This window comes from Canis lupus, chromosome 30 (assembly GCF_048164855.1).
Source record: "Canis lupus baileyi chromosome 30, mCanLup2.hap1, whole genome shotgun sequence".
Classification (NCBI taxonomy): domain Eukaryota; kingdom Metazoa; phylum Chordata; class Mammalia; order Carnivora; family Canidae; genus Canis; species Canis lupus.
Genome location: NC_132867.1, coordinates 34397038 through 34420339, shown reverse-complemented (window position 1 = coordinate 34420339; position 23302 = coordinate 34397038). Strand labels below are relative to the sequence as shown.

The window sequence follows — 23302 nt, the reverse complement described above, 5'->3', positions numbered from 1 at the left end:
TGTGGTGAGGTAGGTGAGCATCTCTGCCCTCATTTTCCTTACTGTACCACTTTCCATTGGTTGGAGCTGAGGAAATTGCCCTGTGTTGAACTCCCATTATAGCTACTCCACAACTGTGGCATCCAGCTAGATTTTTTCCCCCTGAAGCGTCTGTTGGATCCTGCCAATCCCAAAGCCTGTCCATTTACCTGTGGCTCTGTGCAGATCTGTTCCTATTCCCAAAACAACGTCACTTGATATTTAAGAAGCAACCGGAATTCTTAGTTATTTTTACTTGCAATTTCAAGGTTGTTTTTTTTTTTTTTCTTTCCTTTCCCCAAATCTCCTTGGGCTATAAATTAATCTTAGTCAAAACATGCTTTTAAGAGAACGGGACTCAAAGTAGGACAACGACTTGTTCTTTTTGAAATTGCATATAATTTAACATAGTATAACCTTTGAAGGGGAAATGTGATCTGTTCAGAGCATCGCAGTGGTATTTAAGGAGGCTCTATGTCTGAAAGCCCCATCTCAGAGAAAGCAGGTATTTGGTTTCAAATGATCAAAACAGCCTTGTACTCTTCTTGGAGTTATTTTGACATCTAAATAATAGTTCTGGCATTTCTTTCAGAGTGTAAATCAATAACATTGACTTAGTGCATTCTTTCCTCTTATTTTCTTTCCTTACTCTTTTATAACCTTAGATCAAGTATTAATAATTATTTTAAGCCTTTGCTTAGGTTTGGTACTTTGCCACTTAGTGATGTAGGAGGTACTCCCCCCTCCTCCCCCTTTACCAGTTGCCTAGTTTTTCCTGAATATTCTTTTTCTGAGACAAAGACAACTTCCTCTAATGTAGATAAGTAGATTCAGTGGTCACCTTTGACACATTTCTTTTTCCTCTTTTCCAGTACACACAATGTTGGAGCACATACATCTCTCTCCTATTGTTTTTTTTTAAGATTTATTTATTTATTTGTGTGTGTGTGTGTGTGTGTGTGAGAGAGAGAGAGAGAGAGAGAGAGCATGAGCAGGGGGAGGGGCAGACGGAGAGGGAGAGAGAGAATCCCAAACAGACTCCCTGCTAAGTGGAAGCCTGACATGGGGCTTGATCTCATGACCTGAGTGCATGACCTGGGCCAAAACCAAGAGTTCAATACTTAACTCGCTGAGCCACCCAGGCACCCCTCTCCTACTCTTTTCACATCCTGTTAATTGTCTTGGTTTCTCCCCAGTGTTTCTGAATGCTTGTCTGTCAGTGGCCTACCTCAGAATCACTGATGCTTGTTGGAGCTGCCATTCTTGGGCTTTACCCCACACCAAAACCCCCCGAATCTCTGTGGATGAGAACTTAGAAGCTGTAATTAAAAAAATTATTTTTAAAAAATTTTTAGTAGACTCCACACCCAGTGTGGGGCTTGAACTCATGACCTTGAGATAAAGAGACACATGCTTCAGAGGCTGAGCCAGCCAGGCACCCCTAGAAGTGTGCTTCTAACAAGCACCCAGAGATGCTTTCAGCATCAATACCCAAGGAGCATGACCTTATACCTCGTTGGTTTTCCAATTCTCTTCTCTCCATTCCAGTTAGACTCTCAGTAGGTATTGAATTCTTATATACTAAATTCTAATTATGGCTCTTATAGTTTCAAAATGCACCAGCTCCGATCCTAATGATTTGGCTTTAAAACTGCGGAACATGGGAGACAGTATGGTGTGGGAGGGGACTGAGTAGGGGTGAGGGAGCAGAGAGACATGGAAGGGGTGGGAGAGGTTTTGAGGTCCTTCAAACCTGGGTTTGATTTCCATTTCTGATGTGGAACTAGATGAATGACTTTGGTTGATTTGATTTTGTGAAACCCAGATTTCTTAGCTCTTACTGGGGGATGATAATTTGTCAAGCAGGGCTGTTGAGGAGGATAAAATGAAACCACAGATGTAGCACTGGGAGGCAAGACTGTATGATAGCTTTTGTTGATCATTACTTTATTCCTTTTATCTTCTGCATTCTTATCCTTCAGTCTTTGGTTGTCTTAGCTCCTTATCATTGTCCTTATTATCCCCTTGGATATGATGGTTACCTTCCTAAATTCTCTTCTGCACCTTCTTTTTCAGATACTCCTCTCTAAAATGATTTCCGCTTATTCACACCTTTATTCTTTTTAATTTTTTTTTTATTTTTTAAATTTTTTTTTAGGTAGGCTCCATACTGGGGCTTGAACTTATGACCCTGAGATCAAGACCTGAGCTGAAATCAAGAGTCAGATACATTTAACCAACTGAGCTACTCAGGTACCCCAAAACCTTTTTATTCTTGATTGTTTTGAGGTAAGAGTTTACAAATTTCTTGGGCTGAGCAAGTGTGGTAGATCCCTGCTCAGGACCCCTCCTTCCAGTATCATCACTTCTCTTCACCTTTAGGGTCCTGCCATTCCTCCCCCATCATGGATGGTTAAGAGAGGCTGGCTGGATAGGTGCCTGACTTGGGTATGCCACTCATGGCACCATAGCCTTCCTACTGTAGTGATTGGTCCCAGGAGTTGTCATGTCACACAAGCAGGGTCATTCAGTGTTATTTTCTGTAGTTTTCTGCATTGGACTTACAGGGAAGGCTTGCTTTGCTTTTGGAGCCCCCAAGTCCCCTGGAGCTTTGAGATTCCTTTAGGCTGCTAACACTTGCTTGAGGATAGGGAGTAGGAATGGGAGAAGAAGGCAGTGTCTGTTGCCTCCTGAGGCTTTACCCCTACTCTTGCTTGTAGGGAAATACTTTTCTAATTTCTTTTGGAAGGGGATCCTCTGTGGAGATGCTGGGTGCTGGCTCCTATAGGGCTTACAACTTTTTAAATTGTCTGTATTCCACACCTCTTCTCTTTCCCAACTTATGTACACACTGCCAATGTGGTCAAGTTTGGGAAAGCATCTAGGTGGAGGCATTTGTCATACCTGGAATCACCGTTTCTCCCATCCCTTAGGTTCCGTTGGTGAGATTGACTCATCAGATCCAACTCTTTTATATCATACAGTACGCTCTTTCCCAGGGACCCCCACAATCTCCCTATTCCTACCTTATATTGATTCCTCTCACTTGGCTCTGTTCTACCTGCCTCCCAGGCTCAACAGATGTTCAAGTAATTCCTGGGAGGCTTCTGGCTACCATGATACTTAGTGGATACCATGTGTGTGTGGCAGGCCTCATCCATACCCTAGCCAGGACTTTTGTTACACATATCCTTAGAACCATGCAGAAATATGTACACATGTCATTGAAGTATGGGAATAGTTAATAATACAGGAGTCAGTAGTGGATGCAAGTTCAATAATTTAATTCTATTTAATTGGTGAAAACTTCAGTGGGGTGTGGTGGAAATAGGAGGCAGGAATCAAGGTATATATATATATACCATATATATATATATGGTATATATATATATGTAAGGTATACACACACACACACACACACACACACACACACACACCTTGAATATATGTGAAGTTTGGACTAGTCAGGAAGACCCTTCCTTCGGGCTCCCCACAGGGAGCCTGCTTCTCCCTCTGCCTGTGTCTCTGCCTTTCTCTATCTCTCATGAATAAATAAATAAAATCTTTAAAAAAAAGGAAGACCCTTCCTCTCACAGTTATCTCATTAGCAAAACAAAGGATTTGGTTTACATAAACCTCCCAACTCTGAATTATGGATGACTCTGACACAGGACTTAAGTGGAAATTGTAGTGTCACATGGCATTAGATTTTGAGTTGTATGCCCAAGGCCCATAGTGTGGAAGAGGAGGGGTCTAGGGTCTATAGGGGTTGACTCAGAGGATAGGAGAAAGTCAAGTGTATGAACCTCTGAATCTCCATCCTCTGGCCATAAGAAGATCAGCTCTGATCTCATCAATTTTATATATTGAAGAACTATATACAATTTTATTCATTTAAATTACTCTACTGCTGAAGAAATGCTGGAACCCTCCATCCCTTCCCATTTATTCAAACAAGTAACACCGTTCTTACCTTGGTCTAGCTTGGTATAACCAAACTTACCTTTCAGTACTCTCCAAATGAACTCTTCACATCAATCAGGCAGATAATCTCATAGTCTTTTCAATATTTCATACCCATCCTTGTTTACTGGGTTCTGTTAGCAATGATCTAGCCTTAGAAAATGTGAAGTTGACAGGTGTAAGAATATTTTAGTTTCTGAAGTTACTAAAATTAGTCTCACTTAGCAAGATAGTATATAGTTGGGCTAACGACTCAAGTGAGGCCACACTGCTGGCTGGAGGGCCATAGGAGTAAAGTAACTGACAGCTTTTGATGTAACACCTTTAGGGACAGGGGCATCAAGTTATGAGCTTCACTTCTAATGACATGATCAGGAGAAAGGCATAAGCCTGTCCTGAGCTGTGGCCATAGGGGTGCTGTGTGATACACCTGGCTGATTCATAAGATTTGGTCACATGAAATAATTTCTTGGAATAGTCACCTGGAGAAGGGGAGCAGCAAGATCATTAGGAGTCACAGACATGCTCACTGTTCACTCTTCTTAGGATTCTCTCCTGGGACACATGGACTAGAGGCTTATCATCTACTCTCTGGGTCTTTGGAGCCAGGACAGTGGGTACAGGACAGGCTTTATTCCTCACATTCATGTACAACACCACCCTGCAAGTGTGTGGATTTATCAGAAATTAATGGAGGGATTGGGATTTAATTAAGATAAATTATAACATAAAAGGGGAAGGATGATAAAAAAAATTTCTTTCTTTTTTTTTTGATAAAAAACTTTCTTTTTTTTTTTTTTAATTTTTAATTTATTTATGATAGTCACACAGAGAGAGAGGAAAGGCAGAGACATAGGCAGAGGGAGAAGCAGGCTCCATGCACCGGGAGCCCAACGTGGGATTCGATCCTGGGTCTCCAGGATCACGCCCCGGGCCAAAGGCAGGCGCTAAACCGCTGCGCCACCCAGGGATCCCGATAAAAAACTTTCTATGTAAAATATAGCCTTTTTTTTTTTTTTTAAGTTGAAAGGCAAAGTCACCATGAAGTTCAACATGCCCCAGTTCCCAGTATAGCTTTCTCTTGCCTAAGGTTTCTTTTCTCATCTCATTCTGTTTTGACATCAAGATTATATTAGCATAAAAAGTAAGTTGTACTGTTTTCTCTTTTCCTAATTTCTGAAAAAATTTATGAGGTATTAGAATCCTTCTTCCCTGAATGTTTGATAAAACTTACCTGCAAAAACATTTTTACATGAGAAGTTATTATTTTTGCTTTTGCATATACTTAAAATTTTTCATAATAAAAAATGGATAGTATAATAAACTCACATACTTACTCAGCTGAGAAAAATTTTAGAGATTAAATTTTGTAAATGGTGTAGGACCACTCAGGTTTTCTATATCTTCTATAGTCATTTTTGAGAATTAATATTTTTCTAGGTAATTACCTATTTCAATTAAGTTCTCAGATTATTGGCAAGAGTTGTTCATAATTTTCTTTTTAATTTGTGCATCCATATTTCTTTTTTTTTTTTTTTTTATTTATTATTTATGATAGTCACAAAGAGAGAGAGAGAGAGGCAGAGACACAGGCAGAGGGAGAAGCAGGCTCCATGCACCGGGAGCCTGACGTGGGATTCGATCCCGGGTCTCCAGGATCGCGCCCTGGGCCAAAGGCAGGCGCTAAACCGCTGCGCCACCCAGGGATCCCTGTGCATCCATATTTCTATTTGTTTTTCATTCTCAATCCTTTTTATTTGTGCCTTCTCTCTTTTCTTCATTCAGACTTACAGAGGTTTACCAATATTTGTTTCAGACTCTGAAATAAATTGAGTCTGAAATAAATTGAGTCTGCTTTTGTCTTGCTATTCCTTTGCTTCAGTGTCTAGACTGAACTGCATCCCAGGGCTGGAACTGAGGATGGGAGAGGAGAGATTTTCAAGATCAAGCTAAAGAAGGTCATTTTCAGGAAGATAGTACATATTAAAACCCATGCCACTGAGAGAAAGACAACAACTATAATAATTCTAATACTAACATAGGTATAATTATTGTGTGCTGAGGACTAGGTTAGATATTTCATACACATTGATTTATTTAATCTTCATATCAATCTTCATATCAGATTTCTGTTATTAATCTCTCATTTTCAGATGAGGAACCAGGCTCTGTGTGATTAAATAATTTTCTCAAAATCATATAGCTTATTGATGGTATTTGACTTTAAATATGTTTTTCCTGTTACCTCATTAGCTATGAACAGAGGGAAAACTGGGTGGGTTTCTGGAGATCTTGAAAGCATGGGACATGAGACATAAAGGGCCAAAGGAATAAATACAGGTTGAGCTTGTCATCTACTTCCTTGGCCATTCTGGCTGATATGATGAGTTCCATTTTAAATGACTTGATTTTTATTTTATTCTGGGAACTCCAGGGACAAAAAAATTATCTGATAAAAAGATACAAATGGAAATAAATGCCTTTTTTCAATATAAGGGAAAGGTAGTCCTTCAGAAATGAATTTTTGGTATGAAAAATTTAGGCAAATACTATCAAAAATTAAAGTATAGTGTTAATGTTTGCCAAAAACCTGAGCTGACCTATAAGCTTTCTTTCTTTCTTTCTTTCTTTCTTTTTTTTTTAATTTTTCACAGAGAAAATATAAAGATGACAATTTGACTTTTATTATTGTTTTGCTTCAGTACCTTTCAAAGAATACCAATATTTAGTATCTCTGAGAAAACATGTAGGGAGAAAATTGGTAACAAAAGCAACTTAATAGAATATCTCTAAAATAAAGACTATTATAGAAACATTACATAAACTATAAAAAATGACTATACTTCCTTTCCAAAGAAAGTATATATATTCAGAAATTTAAGCATAAACAATCTCAGCTTTTAAAGTTTACTATATGTTGGCAAATTAAATTTAAATTAAAAAAAGGAAAAAATATATAAAAAAAGTATATTGGAAACAATTCATCTGCTAACACTTTAATCTCCTTATAAAATATTTGCTTTTTTTTTTTGAGCAATATAACAAGGAAGAAGGTCTAAAGAGAGTGAACAATTATGTAGTTGGATAAAGGGAAGCAGAAATGTGAGGCAGAAAGAATTGGTAGAAGTCCTCAATGAAGCCTCAGTATCCTCAGGCTCCATGAAGTATTCTGGACTCCATCTGACATATTTCCTTTTCTCATTAAGGTAGCACAGATTGATTTCTGTTATTGTTATGCAAAGAGCCTTTACTAAAACAATGTCTATTGCTCCAGAACAAAGTTGGTACGGTCTTGGAACAAAAGCTTCTGCTAAGAAAATTCCTGAAAACAAAGAAACAAAGAAACAAACAAACAAACCCCTAATCTATGATGAGCATTTATGGAAAGAAGGTAGCCAGTAAATATATATGTTTTAAAAGTGGGAAGTGGGATGTTTTTCTGTTCCATTTTAGAAAGATCAAACCTTGTTCCACTAGAAATCAGAAGAATAGATCACCAAAATGAGCATGGGGCCACCAACCAAGCTTTTGTTGAAAGAGTTGCTCTCAGTTTATTTATGAAAGTCACAAAAATAATTACCCATGGTAATAATAATTACCCATGGTGCATATACAATTACTACCTTTTATGGAACAACGTTGGTATATGCAGTCCTAGAATCTCATATCGAGTCATCTACGTGTTCATTGTGTTTGAGTACATCTTCAGGAAGCATTAAGATAGGTACATGGTTGATGCTTAGGTTTCTGATTCTTTTTTTTTTTTTAGATAAGAACTCTTTTATTTCTTTTTAAACTCCCTTTCCTCTTCCTTTGTTAGTGTTTAGTCCTGTTTTGTCTAATAGAACATTCTGCTAAGATGAAGTATTCTGTATCTGTGCTGTTCAATATGGTGGCCACTAACCACATGTGGCAACTGAGCCCTTGAAATGTGTGGTTAGTGTGACTGAAGAGCTGAATTTTAAATTTTATTTCATTTTAATTAGTTGAAAATTAAATTTAAATAGCTACATGTCACTAGTGATACTGAATTGGATAGTGTAGTGTTTAGTCTGTGAATCCATGCTAAAGTTTTTGTTTCTGGTTCTAAGATATCATTTGTGATTTTATAGTGGTTTGAATCACTCCTCTGATTTCCCTAACTTTCACTCCCACTTCAAAATGATCAGTGGCTGAAAAAGGCAGACTCCATCACCTACAATCAAATTTGATTCTGTTCTTTGGATGGGTTCCTCTGCCCCAGTTCTGGTGTATTCTAGATGAGAGTTCTGTGGTTGAGTGTGAGTGAATTGTGGCTTTCTACTGTATTGTTGGCATTCGTGAAACACACTGGATACCAAGGGCAGTCAAATGTAAGCTGGAAGGAAAGGTATTTGCTTATCTTTCAGATTGTTTGAAGACCAAACCACAGTCATGTTGGGAGAAAGTAGCTTGGTGAGATAGAACCAGCAAACTCCAGGGAGACTTCATCTCAGCTCACCACAAAGCCTTGATGCTGATATGCCTTTCTTTTCTTTATGAACCTTAGTGACAGATTTTACTAGTCTCAGTTGCTGTGAAGAGGTTGTTTGAACTGAGGAGTAGTATATTTACTACATTTAATTATTTCCACAGTTGCTCTAGTGTTTTATTTTTTATTTTTTTTATTTATTTATTTTTGAAATCTTTTTTTTTAAATTTTTTTTATTTATTTATGTTAGTCACAGAGAGAGAGAGAGGCAGAGACACAGGCAGAGGGAGAAGCAGGCTCCATGCACCGGGAGCCCGACGTGGGATTCGATCCCGGGTCTCCAGGATCACGCCCCGGGCCAAAGGCAGGCGCTAAACCGCTGCACCACCCAGGGATCCCTCTAGTGTTTTAAATAAACTGAGAGTGACCCTTTCTACATGAGATGAGTCAACAACTTTGTGTTCCTTATAGATTATCTCTTGGTTCTTGGTAGGATGGGTTCTAGTCTTCCTTTATCAAGCTCAAGTACACTGGATCCAGAGTGGGGCTCTTTTGAGATATAACTGAATGCACTAGTTCAAATGACAAAAACTGCAGACTGGTTGCAGAAAAGGGTCCATCTACCAGAGACAAATGAGAACACCTTTTTTGCTGTTTCTGACCAGGTTTCTTTTTTTTTTTTTCTTTTTTATATAAATTTATTTTTTATTGGTGTTCAATTTGCCAACATATAGAATAACACCCAGTGCTCATCCCATCAAGTGCCCCCCTCAGTGCCCATCACCCAGTCACCCTTACCCCCCGCCCACCTCCCCTTCCACCACCCCTAGTTCATTTCCCAGAGTTAGGAGTCTCTCATGTTCTGTCTCCCTTTCTAATATTTCCCACTCATTTTTTCTCCTTTCCCCTTTATTCCCTTTCACTATTTTTTATATTCCCCAAATGAATGAGACCATATAATGTTTTTGTCGTTTCTAATGGCTGAGGAATATTCCATTGTATACATAGACCACAGCTTCTCTATCCAGTCATCTTTCGATGGACACCGAGGCTCCTTCCACAGTTTGGCTATTGTGCATTGCTCTTATAAACATCGGGGTGCAGGTGTCCCGACGTTTTACTGCATCTGTATCTTTGAGGTAAATCCCCAGCAGTGCAATTGCTGGGCATAGGTCAGATCTATTTTTAACTCTTTGAGCAACCTCCACACAGTTTTCCAGAGTGGCTGCACCAGTTCACATTCCCACCAACAGTGCAAGAGGGTTCCTCTTTCTCCACATCCTCTCCAACATTTGTTGTTTCCTGTCTTGTTAATTTTCCCCATTCTCACTGGTGTGAGGTGGTATCTCATTGTGGTTTTGATTTGTATTTCCATGATGGCAAGTGATGCAGAGCATTTTCTCATGTGCTTGTTGGCCATGTCTATGTGTTCCTCTGTGAGATTTCTGTTCGTGTCTTTTGTCTGGCCAGGTTTCTTCATCATCAACTTGATTGGTACTTGAGTTCCTCAATGCCCTGATAAGAAGCAGCTCTGATCTCAGAAGCTGGGTCATTTTGTTTTGTGTCCAAATCTTGTCCAAATCTGTGGCTGTACCTATTCATAGGCTTTGTAAAATCAGTCAATACACAGTCAGTCAATACATGTATGTTGTCAGTAGAAAATTTTTTTTTCCTTAGTCTTCCTGAAAAGGTATGGGAAAGCATTCTTTTTCCCACTTTGACCATCTGATTCTTGAACTGCCTGAGTAGGAAGTGGTTACCTACTGGCACAGTGAGTGGTGAATTCACCTGGCGGGATGGCTAGAGCTCAGAAACAGGAAAGCAGGAAGGTTGACCTTTGCAGCAACTTTCTGTTATTGTTCCAGCAGGTATCCCATTGTCAAGAGAATCCAGAAAGACTGGACTGCCCTTCCTGGTTAATGAGCATCTGTGCAATTCTCATTACTTTTGTCCTTTTAAAGTTGTCCTTACTTTTGGCCACAGCTTAGAGGAATGCTGGGTAAGCTCCGTGAACCAGGCCAGTGCACCCAGAGTCCTCTGCCTGTGAATTTCACTTCAGCCCAACCTCTTATGACGAGCCAGGAGCAAACAGCTACTGGGCTCGATTCCAGGTTTCCCTGAAGCTCCCTCTGATAAGCAGCCTTTTTATCCTTACTGATTTAAGGTGAAGATGGGTACTAAAGGGGCACCCATTCTCTCTCTTCACTTCCCATTGACTTTAAATTTTCCTTCACTTACTCATTTTATAGTTACTGGTCAGGCACCAACAATATACCTGCAGTCTTTACTGGGGATACAGCCATGAATGAGACTTGCACAGCCTGTTTCCGCCTAATCCACAGAACAGTTTCCAAACGCATTTCCTTCCCTAAAAGCTCTTTCCATAGGCTTTCTGTACCATCTATGCCCCAGAGACAGCAGGAAAATCTTAGGATATTTCAAATGTGTTTTTCTACTTTAGTCCTCCTTTTGGATGCAAAGTGAATAATAATGTGATAAAAATAGGACCAAAGAGGCTGGAGTTAGTACGTAAAAACCTTTATTATTTATTTATTTTTTTTAGAGATGGAGAGGGGGAAGGAGCAGAAAGAAATTCCTAAGCAGGCTCTATGCTCAGCCCTCGATCCCACAACCTTGAGATCATAAGCTGAGCTAAAGGCAAGAGTCAGATGCTTAACTGACTGAGCCACTTAGGTGCCCCCACCTTCTTTTATTCCACAAAAACCTTTATACCTTTATAGTGCAGGATGATTTACAGGAATTTTTGTTTTTTCCTGCTTCCATTGTCCAAAGTGAGAGTAGGGCTTTGTGTCCTTGAGAACTGGAGCTGCCCTTGCTCACATGGTAGAGGCAGCAGAGGTGGGAGGCATTTTGCTTTCAAAAGTATATGGCCCCTTAAGAGAGGGTGGGAGACAGAAATGGAAATGCTGGAGCTCTCTGAATGATGTCCTGAGGCTGAGAAGTAGCTGCAGTTTTTGTGTGTATGCTGGAGGCCATTCCATGAAGTCCCTAGAGAAAAGGGGTTTTGACGGGTCTAGGGTATGTGAAGTCTGGGCTGTGTGAGGGCTGGGGTGTGTGATGGTTAAGGTGTATAATGGCTGGGGTGTGAGGATTGGGGTGTGAGCATTAGGGTGTATGAGTTGTGGGGTGTGTGAGGGCTGGGGTATGTGAGGGCTGGGGTGTGTGAAGGCTGGGATGTGTGGAGGTTGGGGTGTATGAGGGTTCGGGTGTGGGGCTGGGGCATGTGAAGGCTGGGGTGTGGGAGGGCTGGTGTGGGAGGGCTGGGAGTGTGTGAGGGCTGCGGTGTGTGAGAGTGGGGTTTTGTGATCACTTAGGCCTTATGGTGGGGGTCCAGGATCATGTGTGGGGTGCACTGAACAGGAATGGGAGCAGTGAGAAGCACTTAAGTGATGGAAGCTTGGTGGGATCTCCCTGGGACCTGGCTGGTGGATTGGGTCTTGCTCCAGTCCCTTCTCTTCAGCCTCATGATTTATTTCAGTCCTAACACTTGGGGAGCACACACTCTGTTCTGCTCAGCGTCTGCCCAGGATGAGATAGATGCTCCTGGATCCTCTAATGGGAGGAAAAATGCAGTCACGCGGGTGCAGCACTGGGGAAGCCTCAACCTGCTTCAGCACAATTGAACGGAGCAGGGTGCCCACCTCTGGAATGGCTTGTAGAGACACCGCATGGCTGCAGGTGGCTCCACCAAATGAAGCAAAGGGTTTCTTCCTCAAAGAATCCCAAATGCAACAGTAGGTTGAGTTTCACCACAAACTCATTTCCCCCAGGGGTCACGGCACTAGGCTTTTACCTTTATATATTCACAGAGTGCTGGTGAGGGTTGGATTGGCACAGCAGCAAGGCCAAGCACTTCTCTTCCCAGCGGCGACGGGAAAGGATGCTCTTGGAGGGCGGAGCGCTGGTCAGCACCATTCACTCCCCTCCTCACTGCTCTGCCTCCAAGGCCACCTGTGGAAATCAGGTGAGTGTGTGTCTGTCTTCAAAATGCAGGGACTCTGTGAAGCCTTTGGGAGAGCCTCTGGCAGCACCAGAGGGGGTGGCTTTGCTTGGCCTGCCTTGTCACAGAGTCAGAAGCAGTCAGGAGTTTGAGTCGTGGACCTGACCTCTTGCTGCCACAGTGGGCCTGGCCTCTCAGATCCAGTGTCTCCATCTGCCGCTGGGGTCATATTGCACAGTGACTTCAAGGTGAGCTGCTCGCCTTTGATATTTGGCTTAAGCTGCTGTCCCGTTTGAGGCACCGACAGATTCAATTAACAGCTGGAGCCCTTTGTTTACAGCTCTCTCATCTCACGTTTCTGAGTGGATTTCTTTTTAGAGATAATGTTCTACGAATCACCTTTGAAATGAGAATTTATTAGCTTACGGACTGTTCTCTTTGAATTGTCAGAATAAGAATAAAAGTTAACTCCCTGAAGTGCAGTTTCCTAGGCCCACCACAAAGATGGACAGGAATCCTCACATCCCTGGGACTGTGCTTTCTTTTTATTTTTTTACTTTTTATTTAAAAAAATTTTCATTTGAGTGTTGACACACAATGTTGCATTAGTTTCAAGTGTAGAATATAGTAATTTGATAAGTCGATATAGACACTACAAGTGTAATTACTGACTGTCACCATGCAACATTGTTAGGATATCATTGCTTATATTTCCTATGCCGTGCCTTTTATCCCTGTGACTTATCATTCTATAACTGGGAGCCTGTACCTCTGACTCCCCTTCACCCACTTCTCCCATCCTCCCATCCCTTTCCCTCTGGCAGCCATCAGTTTGTTTTCAGTATTTGTAGGTCTGATTCTGCCTTTTGCTTGTTTATTCATTTTTTTTAGATTCTACATATGAGTAAAATAATATGCTACTTGTCTTTCTCAGTCTGATTTATTTCATTTAGCATAATACCCTGTAGGACCACCCATGTTGTCACAAATGACAAGATCCCATCCTTTTTTATGGCTGTGCAATATTCCATCAAGTGTGTGTGTTTGTGTATGTGTATACACACCACATCTTCCTTATTTGTATGTTTATTGTTGGATACCTAGTTGCTTCCATATTTTGGCTATTATAAATAATGCTGCAATAAACACAGGGGTGCATATATCATTTTGAATTTGTGTTTTTGCTTTCTTTGGGTAGATACCTAGTAGTAGATTGTTGGATCATATGATATTTCCATTTTTAATATTTTGAGGAACCTCCATACTGTTTCCCACAATGGTTGTACTAATTTACATTCCCACCAACAGGGCACCAGGATTCCTTTTTCTCCATATCCTGATCAATACTTATTATTTCTTGTCTTTGTTTTTAGCCATTCTGAAATGTATGAAGTGATATCTCATTGTGGCTTTGATTTGCATTTCCCCAATGACTAGTGATTTTGAACATCTCTTTATGTATCTCTTGGCTATCTATGTCTTTCTTTGAAAAATGTCTATTCAGTTTATCTGCCTATTTTATAATCAGATTGTTTGTTTGGTGTTGAATTTTATAAACTCCTTATATATTTTGGAAATTAACTCCTTATTGTACATATAATTTGTAAATATCTTCTCCTATTCAGTAAGTTGCCTTTTTGTTATGTTGTTATGTTTGTTATGGTTTCCTTTGCTATACATCAAAATTAATACTCAGAAATTGGTAGCTTTTCTATGCACTAATAATGAAGTAGCAGAAAGAGAAATTTTAAAAACAATTCCACTTATGATTGTATCAAAAAGAATAAAATACCTAGGAATAAACTTAACCAAGGAGGTAGAAGACCTGTACTCAGAAGACTATGAAACACTGATGAAAGAAACTGAAGATGACACAAACAAATGGAAAAATATTCCTTGCTCACAGATTGGGAGAATCAATATTGTTAAAATGTCCATACTATCCAATGCAATCTACAGATTCAATACAATCCCTATCAAAATGCCAACAGCAATTTTCCAGAACTTAGAACAATTAACACTAAAATTTCTATGTGCCGCAAAAAATCCCAAATAACCAAAATGATCTTGAGAATGAAGAACAAACCTGGAGGTGTCACAATTCCAGATTTCAGGATATACTACAAATATGTAGTAACCAAAACAGTACCATTACTGCACAAAAATAGACACATAGATCAATGGAATCAATCAAAGAGCCCAGAAATAAACCCATGTTGATATGGTCAACTAATCTTTGGCAAAGGAGGGAAGAATATACGATGAGGGAAAGATAGTCTCTTCAAAAAACAATTCAAGAAAAACTAGACAGCAATATGCAAAAGAATGAAAATGGACCACTTTCTTGCACTATACACAAAAATAAAATTCAGAAGGGATTAAAGACATGAAACCACAAAAATCCTAGAAGAGTGCACAAGGCAATATTTTCTCTGACATTGGCTGTGGCAACATTCTTCTAGATATGTCTCCTAAGGCAAGGGAAGCAAAAGCAAAAATAAACTGTGGGGATTATGCTTTGTTCCTTTTCCTCAAAGAACAATATAGCGGTTCTCCCCTGCTTCTTCCATGTGTCTGTTGAGCATGTACTCCTGTCTCTGCCACTTCCAGTTGACTATCTTTCTATGAGTCTTAGTTTTGTCATCTGTGAAGTAGGTATAATCGTTCAGGGTTGCTGTCACTTTGAGTTTCCATATGCAAAAGTACCTTATTGATTCATAAATGCTATACAAAGGGCCATTACTTTTCTGCTAAAAAGTGTGTGGGAGAATGGGCCATTTGGCTCTCTCTGGACTCACTGCCTGGCAGTGGGAAAATAAGTCTTGATCATGTTGCTATATTAAAACATTTTAAATGAAGACCATTTCTCTTTTCTTGGCTCTCTCCCTCCCTGACACTTTTGTCCAGGAGGTAATGAAGATTAGTTTTCATTTCTTTTTCTCTTTCCTGGTAGCCCAGCTTCACTGTTTAGAGAGGCTCTCAGAGTTGTTTCCCTTTGAATTTCTGCTTTTTACCCTCATGTTTACAAAAGAGTACACTGCAGGTAATGCTGGGAGCCAGTGAAAGTATCAGGAAGCCAGACAGCTCTTGTGTTCTGACTTACAGAGACGGATGTCAATGTTAAAGTGGGGATTTTTTTTCCCCTGGAGGAGGTCATCAACTAGAAGGACAAAGAACCATAGGAGTGGGCTGAGTGTGGGGATGGTATGGGCCGCTGGTAAACTCACTTTCTGAGAACACTCTGCAATCCTGATTCCACTCTGCTCCTACTGACCGAATCTTTCTTTATGTCCAGCAGGGCTGGGCTGTATTCCCAGGCCTACAGGGAAGTTAATATCTGTTCAGTGGTTTGTTTAAAAGTTTGAATCTGATTGTGTGATTCAAGCCAGTAGTGTCAAACCTCAGCCAGTGGTGGCTTTTGGGGGAGAGAGGTGGAAGTTATCCAAATATTGTGACATGGGCAGCCTTTCTGTCGATTTTAATGTACTTTGTGCAGTTTTCTGAGGCTCTTGGCAGCCCGGTGCTGGCCTGATTCTTTGTGTAATATGAGGCTGCCACAGATGTGGTTACACAGTACTTTGGAGTGTGGTTCATCGACTGTGAACCTGGAGACGCATATTCTGGATTTTATTGCCAACCAACCATCTTGAGGGAATGATTGGCTCATCAACGTAACATCTATCCCTGACCCTTGGTATTCCAGCTAGTTCTTGCTGAAAATTACTGCCATGTGACAACTCATGGTGGTGTCCCTGTGAAGAAGACAGAGGGATACATTGTATGAAGATTGCCTTCATACTTGGCATTTTAGCTGGCTTTCTCAGGAGGGTCACTGTTGTACAAAGTGATCTGCTCTATCAAGGGTGGAAGGGAAAAAAGGATGAGCTTCTGACCTATGATACAGGAAGTCAGATTGTTAGAAGTAGAGCTGGTAGAAGACAGAGAAGACACTGGGGAAACCCAGCAAGCCAAGAGCATCATGTGGTGTGTGGACATGAGGGAAAATGGAAGTCTCACTGTTTAGGTGAAATTGAAGACTTTGAATAATCATAGATTCATAGGAAGTTGCAAAAAAAAATATACAGGGAAGTCCCATATATACCTGTCACCTCTGTACCATCTCGATAACTATAGCATGGTGACAAAACTAGGACCTGAAGCCTAGTGTTTTTGAAACAGGTGATACATTGAAATAATGAAATCATGGCACTATTGCAAAGATAGTGTTGACATTTTTTTTGAGCTATGTGCCAGTCAATACACAGGGCAGCTGGAATGCAGACAAATCAGTCTTGGGTCCTTCCCTGAGGGAGTTACAGAATAACCAGGAAGAATGACGTTAAATTAGAAATTATGCAGATGATTCATTAATGACAGCTGTGATAAGTGCTATGAAAAGAAAATAGAGCCAAATGAAAAAAAAAAGTTGATTTCATGAGAGAAATCTTAACAATTTCCATGATGTTTAGAAATCTTATACTAAGATTTGCCTATGATTCTGGAGTAGCTACAGCTTTAAAGTTTGCTCCTATATATATTTATAATTGTGTCCTTTTCTGGGCTTATTTTTGTTAAATTTCTTGCTCCCCCCCCCCCCCCCCGGTCTGTGGAAGCCAAGTATGTCCTGGGATGAATGGACACTGACAGCTGTGCCCACAAATGGCAGTTTATGAGGGTGTTTTTAATGGAAGTCAGCAATTTGGCTGCAGAATGGGAATTAGAACTCAGAGACCTGCCCGTTGGTATTGTCAGCAAGTAGGAGTGAGCACGCAGAAACGGACGCCTGCCAAGGGGAAGAATTCTGGAGTGTTGGCTGTGTTTGACAAGACCCAAGAACATCTTGATTGTAAAACTTGCTGCCTCTGACTTCTGAGGGCCACTTTGGCAAGCCACATAGAGAGTTCAAATGTACAAGGTTCATTCATGTGGTTCACAGACAATGACCTACTTTGGGATCCTTATGGTATAAGTGAAGACGGGGACAATTAGATTTATATTCTCTGTTAAATCCAAGAAGTGGTAGCTGGGCAACTCAAGCTGAACTCACACAAGAGAGTGACCCTCCGCACCTACTTGGTAAACTTGGTACAGGTGGCAGAAATAATACCTGGATAAACACCACTGGTCACTTAGGACATTTTCTTTATATCAACATTTGCTGTAGGAGGTTCTCATGTCTCCTGGCTTTTGCCAAGCAAACAGTGTGGCTTAGACAGGAATTGGGAAACAAAGATTTGCCAGAAAGGGCCAGGAGTAATGGGTCTTAGCAGTGGGGTTTACAATGGAGTTTTTCCTCTGATGTCAACTCTGGTTTTTGTTAGATGCAGTCTCGAGTTAGGATATCAAGAGGCACATGATATACAGACTTTCCATCTGGTCAAGTGGAGTGTCCTTTGTAAGTTTTTATCCCTCATTCTATGTTCTGCATCACTGAGCCGTTCAAAATACACTCTAGAGAAGCAAGATCTCCCCTTCAATCTCTGTATTTGGCCACCTGAAAATTCCAGTAACTGGCCTCCATCATTGAATAAGTGGGGGGAGGGTAAGGCCCCATGAAATCTATTGTCCCAACTTAACAATCCTCCAACTCTATGGGGAAGTCACAGGATCTGTTGATGATCCTTGTGATGTTAGTCTTTTTGTTGAATTTCACTTTATAATTTTTAAGTTTGGGGGAATTCGTTATGGTTCACAAATGCTGGTGGGTGGATGGGTGGGTGTGTTCTTGGGCCTGGCAGCATTACAGGTAGATGCTGCTCCAGTTCCTGGAGGCAGGGCCAAGTCTCCCTATACCTCCCAGGGCCTGGCATTGTGCCCCACACATATCAGCTTGTGCTGCATGCTGCCTGCTTTGCTGTTGAAAACTTGTAGCCAGATGGTATGGGGCTTAAGGGCTGGGATTTGGAGAAGATATATGATTTTGAATCCTGCTCCTGCCTCTTTTTCTCTGAGTCTTTGGGTAAATCGCTCCACCTTTCTGAGGCCCGTTTCCTCATGTGTGAGATAGGGATAATAAGACCCACTACACAGAGCTATGAAAATGAAATGAGAAGGTGCCTCACACTTGGTATGGAGCCTGTGGATTGCCTGTTCCCCCATTAGAGTGTAAGCCCCCTGGGGGAAAGGACATAGCTGTTCCCTGTTATATCCCCATGCCTGGCATATAGTAGGTTCTCAATAAAAGATTTATCAGATTAATGAAAATGCATTATAGATTTTCCTGTGATATTACTGCAAAGAGAAAGAGAACAGTTTAAAGATTTGAGAAATGGTGGTATGAGATAATATTGGAAACAAATGAGTTATCAATGTCCCTGTATGTTTATATATATACATATATATTTTTTTAAAGTTTTTTTTTTTTTATTTTAGAGAGAGAGGGAGAGGGAGCATGAGTGGGAGGGAGAGAACATCTCAAGCAGACTCCATGCTGAGTGTAGAGCCTGATGAGGGGCTTGATCCCACGATCCTAAGATTTCAACCCAAGTGAAAACCAAGAATTGGATGCTTAAATGACTGTGTCCCCCAGAACCCCCTCCGTATATATTTTAATAGAATTATGGTTTTTGGTTCCTCTGGAATATAGATAAGATTTCCTCTCTCTTCCATTCTTTCTCTTACCCTCTTTCTTCCTTGCTGTCTCTCTCTGCCTCCAAGATGAAACACAACAGTGCATTTAAAATATTTCTGAGCATTAAGAATGTAGGGAATAATCTTCATGGACCAAATCCATTGGAGTGGACCAAATTTATGTAAAGATGTGAGGTGCTTGAGTTTGTTATCTTCTCAGGGAAACTTAAATCAAGTTGAAACAGTGTTTTTCTTTAGGAGTTACTCAGCTTTGTAATTCCATAGGTATTTAGTAATTTTTATGTTCTCCAAATTTCCAAAATCTGATATTGACCAGCAGTCAGTTTGGCGCATCACTATGTGTCTGACTCAGTTAGGAGTGAGGTGGGCACTCATTCAGAGCATTCATGGCAAGTACTGGGTGACTTTAACAATTCTTTAACTCACCACCAGATGGAGAAGGTACTCCACTGAAGTAGAGTCATGTTGGCCTTGACTTGAAACAAGTTTTGGCACTTTTCTCCTTTCTGGATTGGATGGTTAGCATTTTTTTGGATGCAGAAAAGAGAGCAACATATGAGGGCCTGTATTTTAGCATTTTATGTAGGAATGAAAGTACATGTTATTACAGATTTTGGCACTTATGCGCCCACTTAAAATATCTAAAGAGTTATGTATTTTTAACCCTTAAGAGACTGGTATTGACATGTGAGTTTGATTTTTTTTTTTTCTGAAGATAGATTTTTGATTTCTTATTTCATGACTTCCAGGCATGACAGGCTGACACCTCCTTTCTTTGTGGGATCATAACACAAGGTTAATAATTAGGAGCAAGAGTGTTGGAGATTCATAGCTCTGTATTCAAGTCTAAACTATTCCACTTCGGTGAGCCACTTACTCACTCCGTCCCCCAGTTTCTTATAATGTGAAATGCTTATTTCACCGCATTGCTGGAGGGTATAAATGAGGTGATCTACCTGATGGGCCCTGCATGGCACCTATGCCACAGGTGCTTACAACAGCTATGTTTACTGTTAGCTATGAAAAGACAGTTAAGTACAATATTTCCTCCCCAGTTTTATGAGATATAATAGACTATGCAATATTTTATATCTTTCCCAAATGAGTTAAAATTTCAGACTAATGCTAAATTATCATTTAATTATGGCCCTTTTCCTGGCTCTTCCAACTGTCACCAGCATCCTAGGGATAGGCCACTCCAGTGGTTCTTGGAGGTAGTGATACTGCCTTCCCAGGGAACAGTTGGCAATATCTGGAGATACTGTTGGTTGCCACAATTGGAATGTGGGTGTTAAGTGGCATCAACTGCGTAGGGGCTAGGGATGTTGCTAAACATCCTCTAATGCACAGGACAGTACCCCACAACAAAGAATAATCTAGCCCCAATGTCAGTAGCACCAAGGTTGAGAAACACTGGGCTATAGGATTCTCAGTAGAGGAAAAGTTCCTTGTCTTTGGTTTAGTCAATTCAACTTGATTAAATTCCAAACATCTACTAATCAGGACCTGTGCTATACTCTGGAGTTTCAATGGATGAAAAGACACAGACTCTGTCCGGGAGGGTCTGGGGTTGTGCTCTACTTACAAGCTAGTACTTGCCTGTTACTGTTTTATGGATGCCAGCAAAAGGCACAAGGCTCCTGGGTCAGAGACAAAGGACTTTTTATTTATGGTATAGCAAGTGGAATGAGCATCCTGTTGGCATGGATTTCCTTTATCCCCTAAGCCTTGCCGGGCAACATGAAGGTGCCTAGGTGGATATTAAGCATGCAGTGGGTTTGCATCACAGCTGAAGAACACAGAACTCAGGTATTCCAATGCTCTTAACAATAGTGGTAAGCAAATCTCTTCTTTGGGGGGAAGACATTACCTCATCCCTCAAGGGTATAAAGAATTATGTATAAGACACAGAGGATGTAGAGTAAGGTATTTCAGATTGGTAGTGTTTGAGAAGACTTCATGGAGGAGGAGATATATGAACTGGGTTTTGAAGGGTGAATAGGGCTTCAGCCTGCAGACAATGGGAGAAAAGTTTTCTCTTTTCTTCCTTACAATAAATTAACTTCTCTCCTGTACATATCTCAGCACAGGTTGTGTGAGGACAGGGGACATTCTAGAAAAGTCCTGGCTGAATTTGATCAACTAGTGAGCATATGTGGACTGTTGCCAATTATGTTACAATATTGTAAATTTACATTTAACCTTAATTTGCTGTGAGACAGTGAACTACATTTTTGTTATATTATTTTTTCCCATGCTGCAGCTGTGGGCTTATACTGACCCATAGGAACAAGTCTCTCTACTCCCAGTAGACTCTTCTTCAGCACTAGAAGAGTATGTTAGGCCAAAGTTGATGGACTAGGAAACCCTGCTGGATCATCTCCAGAAGGCACTGCAGAGGTGATAAGAACAAGGAATGACTAGTCTAATGGGTAAGCATGAAAGCCATTTGGGTAAGCACCAGAACAGCGTCTTGTTGCTCATGGTAGTATAATCTGGGTAGACTGGCTGTATTCAAAGCACCAAAGGCTGGGCAGGCAGGGTATAAATGGAGCCTAATTGTGGGGAATCCTATGTTATACTATCCTGGAGTAGAATATTATACCATAGTGAAAATTGTGGGACTGTGCTCCCTGCATGAACATGGATAAATCCCCGTCTTATATTTAGAAAACCAGAAACCATTCTTTATATTTTTAGCAGGAACGGTTGAATGCAGGAAATCAGGTTCTACAAAAATATTGAAATGAATGAGGAAGAGGCAAAACCCAAGAGTGGGGGTGCTTCTTGCAGATCAAGAAGTGGCAGGCAGTCCTATTGCTACTGCAGAGCCCATGTGATTCTGATACCATCACTGTCTGAGGATGATGAACTTTGCCTTTGTCCTTCCATCCACCTCTCATTGATTATAGAATAGAAACCTTGTTGGCAAGGGATTCTGTGAGTTGTTCTCAGGCCTTGACATCCTGTGTCAGAGCTGAGAACAAAGAAGGGGTAGAATGATGCTGGGGGTCAAAGACAAGAATAACAGGATATCTGATAAGACAGCTTCCTGAAGATCCCATATAGCATGATCTCATTTGTATACAATGATGTGTTAGACCTGGCTTGACCTGGCTTGTGAGATCCAATAATTAAATTTTCAGAAACTTTGCAAGCCAGTCGTTAAGCATAGCCAACATTAAAAATTAAATTATATAAATTTACAATGAAATGAATTATACTAAAGACAATGTTAATGAATATGCTAAACTCATCACCTAGTTATTTTACTGAATTTTACTATTATTTATGTTTTTGAGGTTATTTATATCTACTATATCTGTATGGTGAAAATCCTATATACTGTCAATATTACTACTATGATCTCTTTCAAACTCTGTGTTTGGTGGCATCACCTTGGAAGCTTGAAATAGGCCATAATGGGTAAGTTTATAACTTAAATGAAAGAGATTGGCTAATGCTACAAACTAGGGCTTGATCATTTTATATCAACATACACATGTGGGCATAAAAAGATGTTAATAATGATCAACAGATTAAACTTAAAACGTTGGTCATGTCTGTGGCTATTACATTGTGAATAGCGTAGGAATTGAGGAAATAGTCTTCCAGTATTTGAAAACTATTGTCTGATTCAACAAAGAGGTTGCTCACGTGATTGATGAGAAAGTAACTCTTTACCATATACTTTTGTCATTTTACTTTCTTCTTGCATGTTAATGTAAACAAAAGTATTTACCAACATTAATCCTGGAACTTCACTGAAACCATGGGTTGGCTACAATTATGAAAGTGTGACAAAATTCAACAAAAAAGTTCTGTATGAATCAATTAACTGCACAGATTTACAATAAAGGATATTATGTATTTTATCATTGTTTGTAAATTGTGTGCTAGATGTCCTTTGTATCGAAAAATGTCGGGATCCCTGGGTGGCGCAGCGGTTTGGCGCCTGCCTTTGGCCCAGGGCGCGATCCCGGAGACCCGGGATCGAATCCCACGTCGGGCTCCCAGTGCATGGAGCCTGCTTCTCCCTCTGCCTGTGTCTCTGCCTCTCTCTCTCTCTCTCTCTCTCTCTCTGTGTGTGTGTGACTATCATAAATAATTAAAGAAAAAAAATTAAAAAAAAAGAAAAATGTCTAACAAATTTTATATAGGGATATACATGTGGTCCCACACAGATATTTGATTTTGGGAGAGTGGCTGTTAAGCATTTACCATCACATCTCTGCATATATGACAAAGCAAGGGGATGATGAGCAACATTCCAGATAGCAGTTACCTTTGGGGGAAGATCTAACCATGGATACACATCC

General features: G+C 40.4%; 1 protein-coding gene across 9 annotated transcripts in view; it reads left to right on the top strand.

Annotated features, from left to right (window-relative positions):
* Nucleotides 1-22872, top strand: part of SETD4 (SET domain containing 4) — an 84184-nt gene extending 61312 nt beyond the window's left edge. For 8 of the 9 annotated variants that reach the window (XM_072806893.1, XM_072806890.1, XM_072806885.1 and 5 more), the window contains one exon: nucleotides 12262-13564. In XM_072806893.1, the coding sequence (XP_072662994.1) occupies nucleotides 12262-12544 (283 nt within the window). In that variant the 3' untranslated portion in view covers nucleotides 12545-13564. Of the gene's footprint in view, nucleotides 1-12261; nucleotides 13565-21246 lie in introns of those variants that run through there. The other variant, XM_072806889.1, reaches the window with a different exon arrangement.
* The last annotated feature ends 430 nt before the right edge of the window (nucleotides 22873-23302 follow it).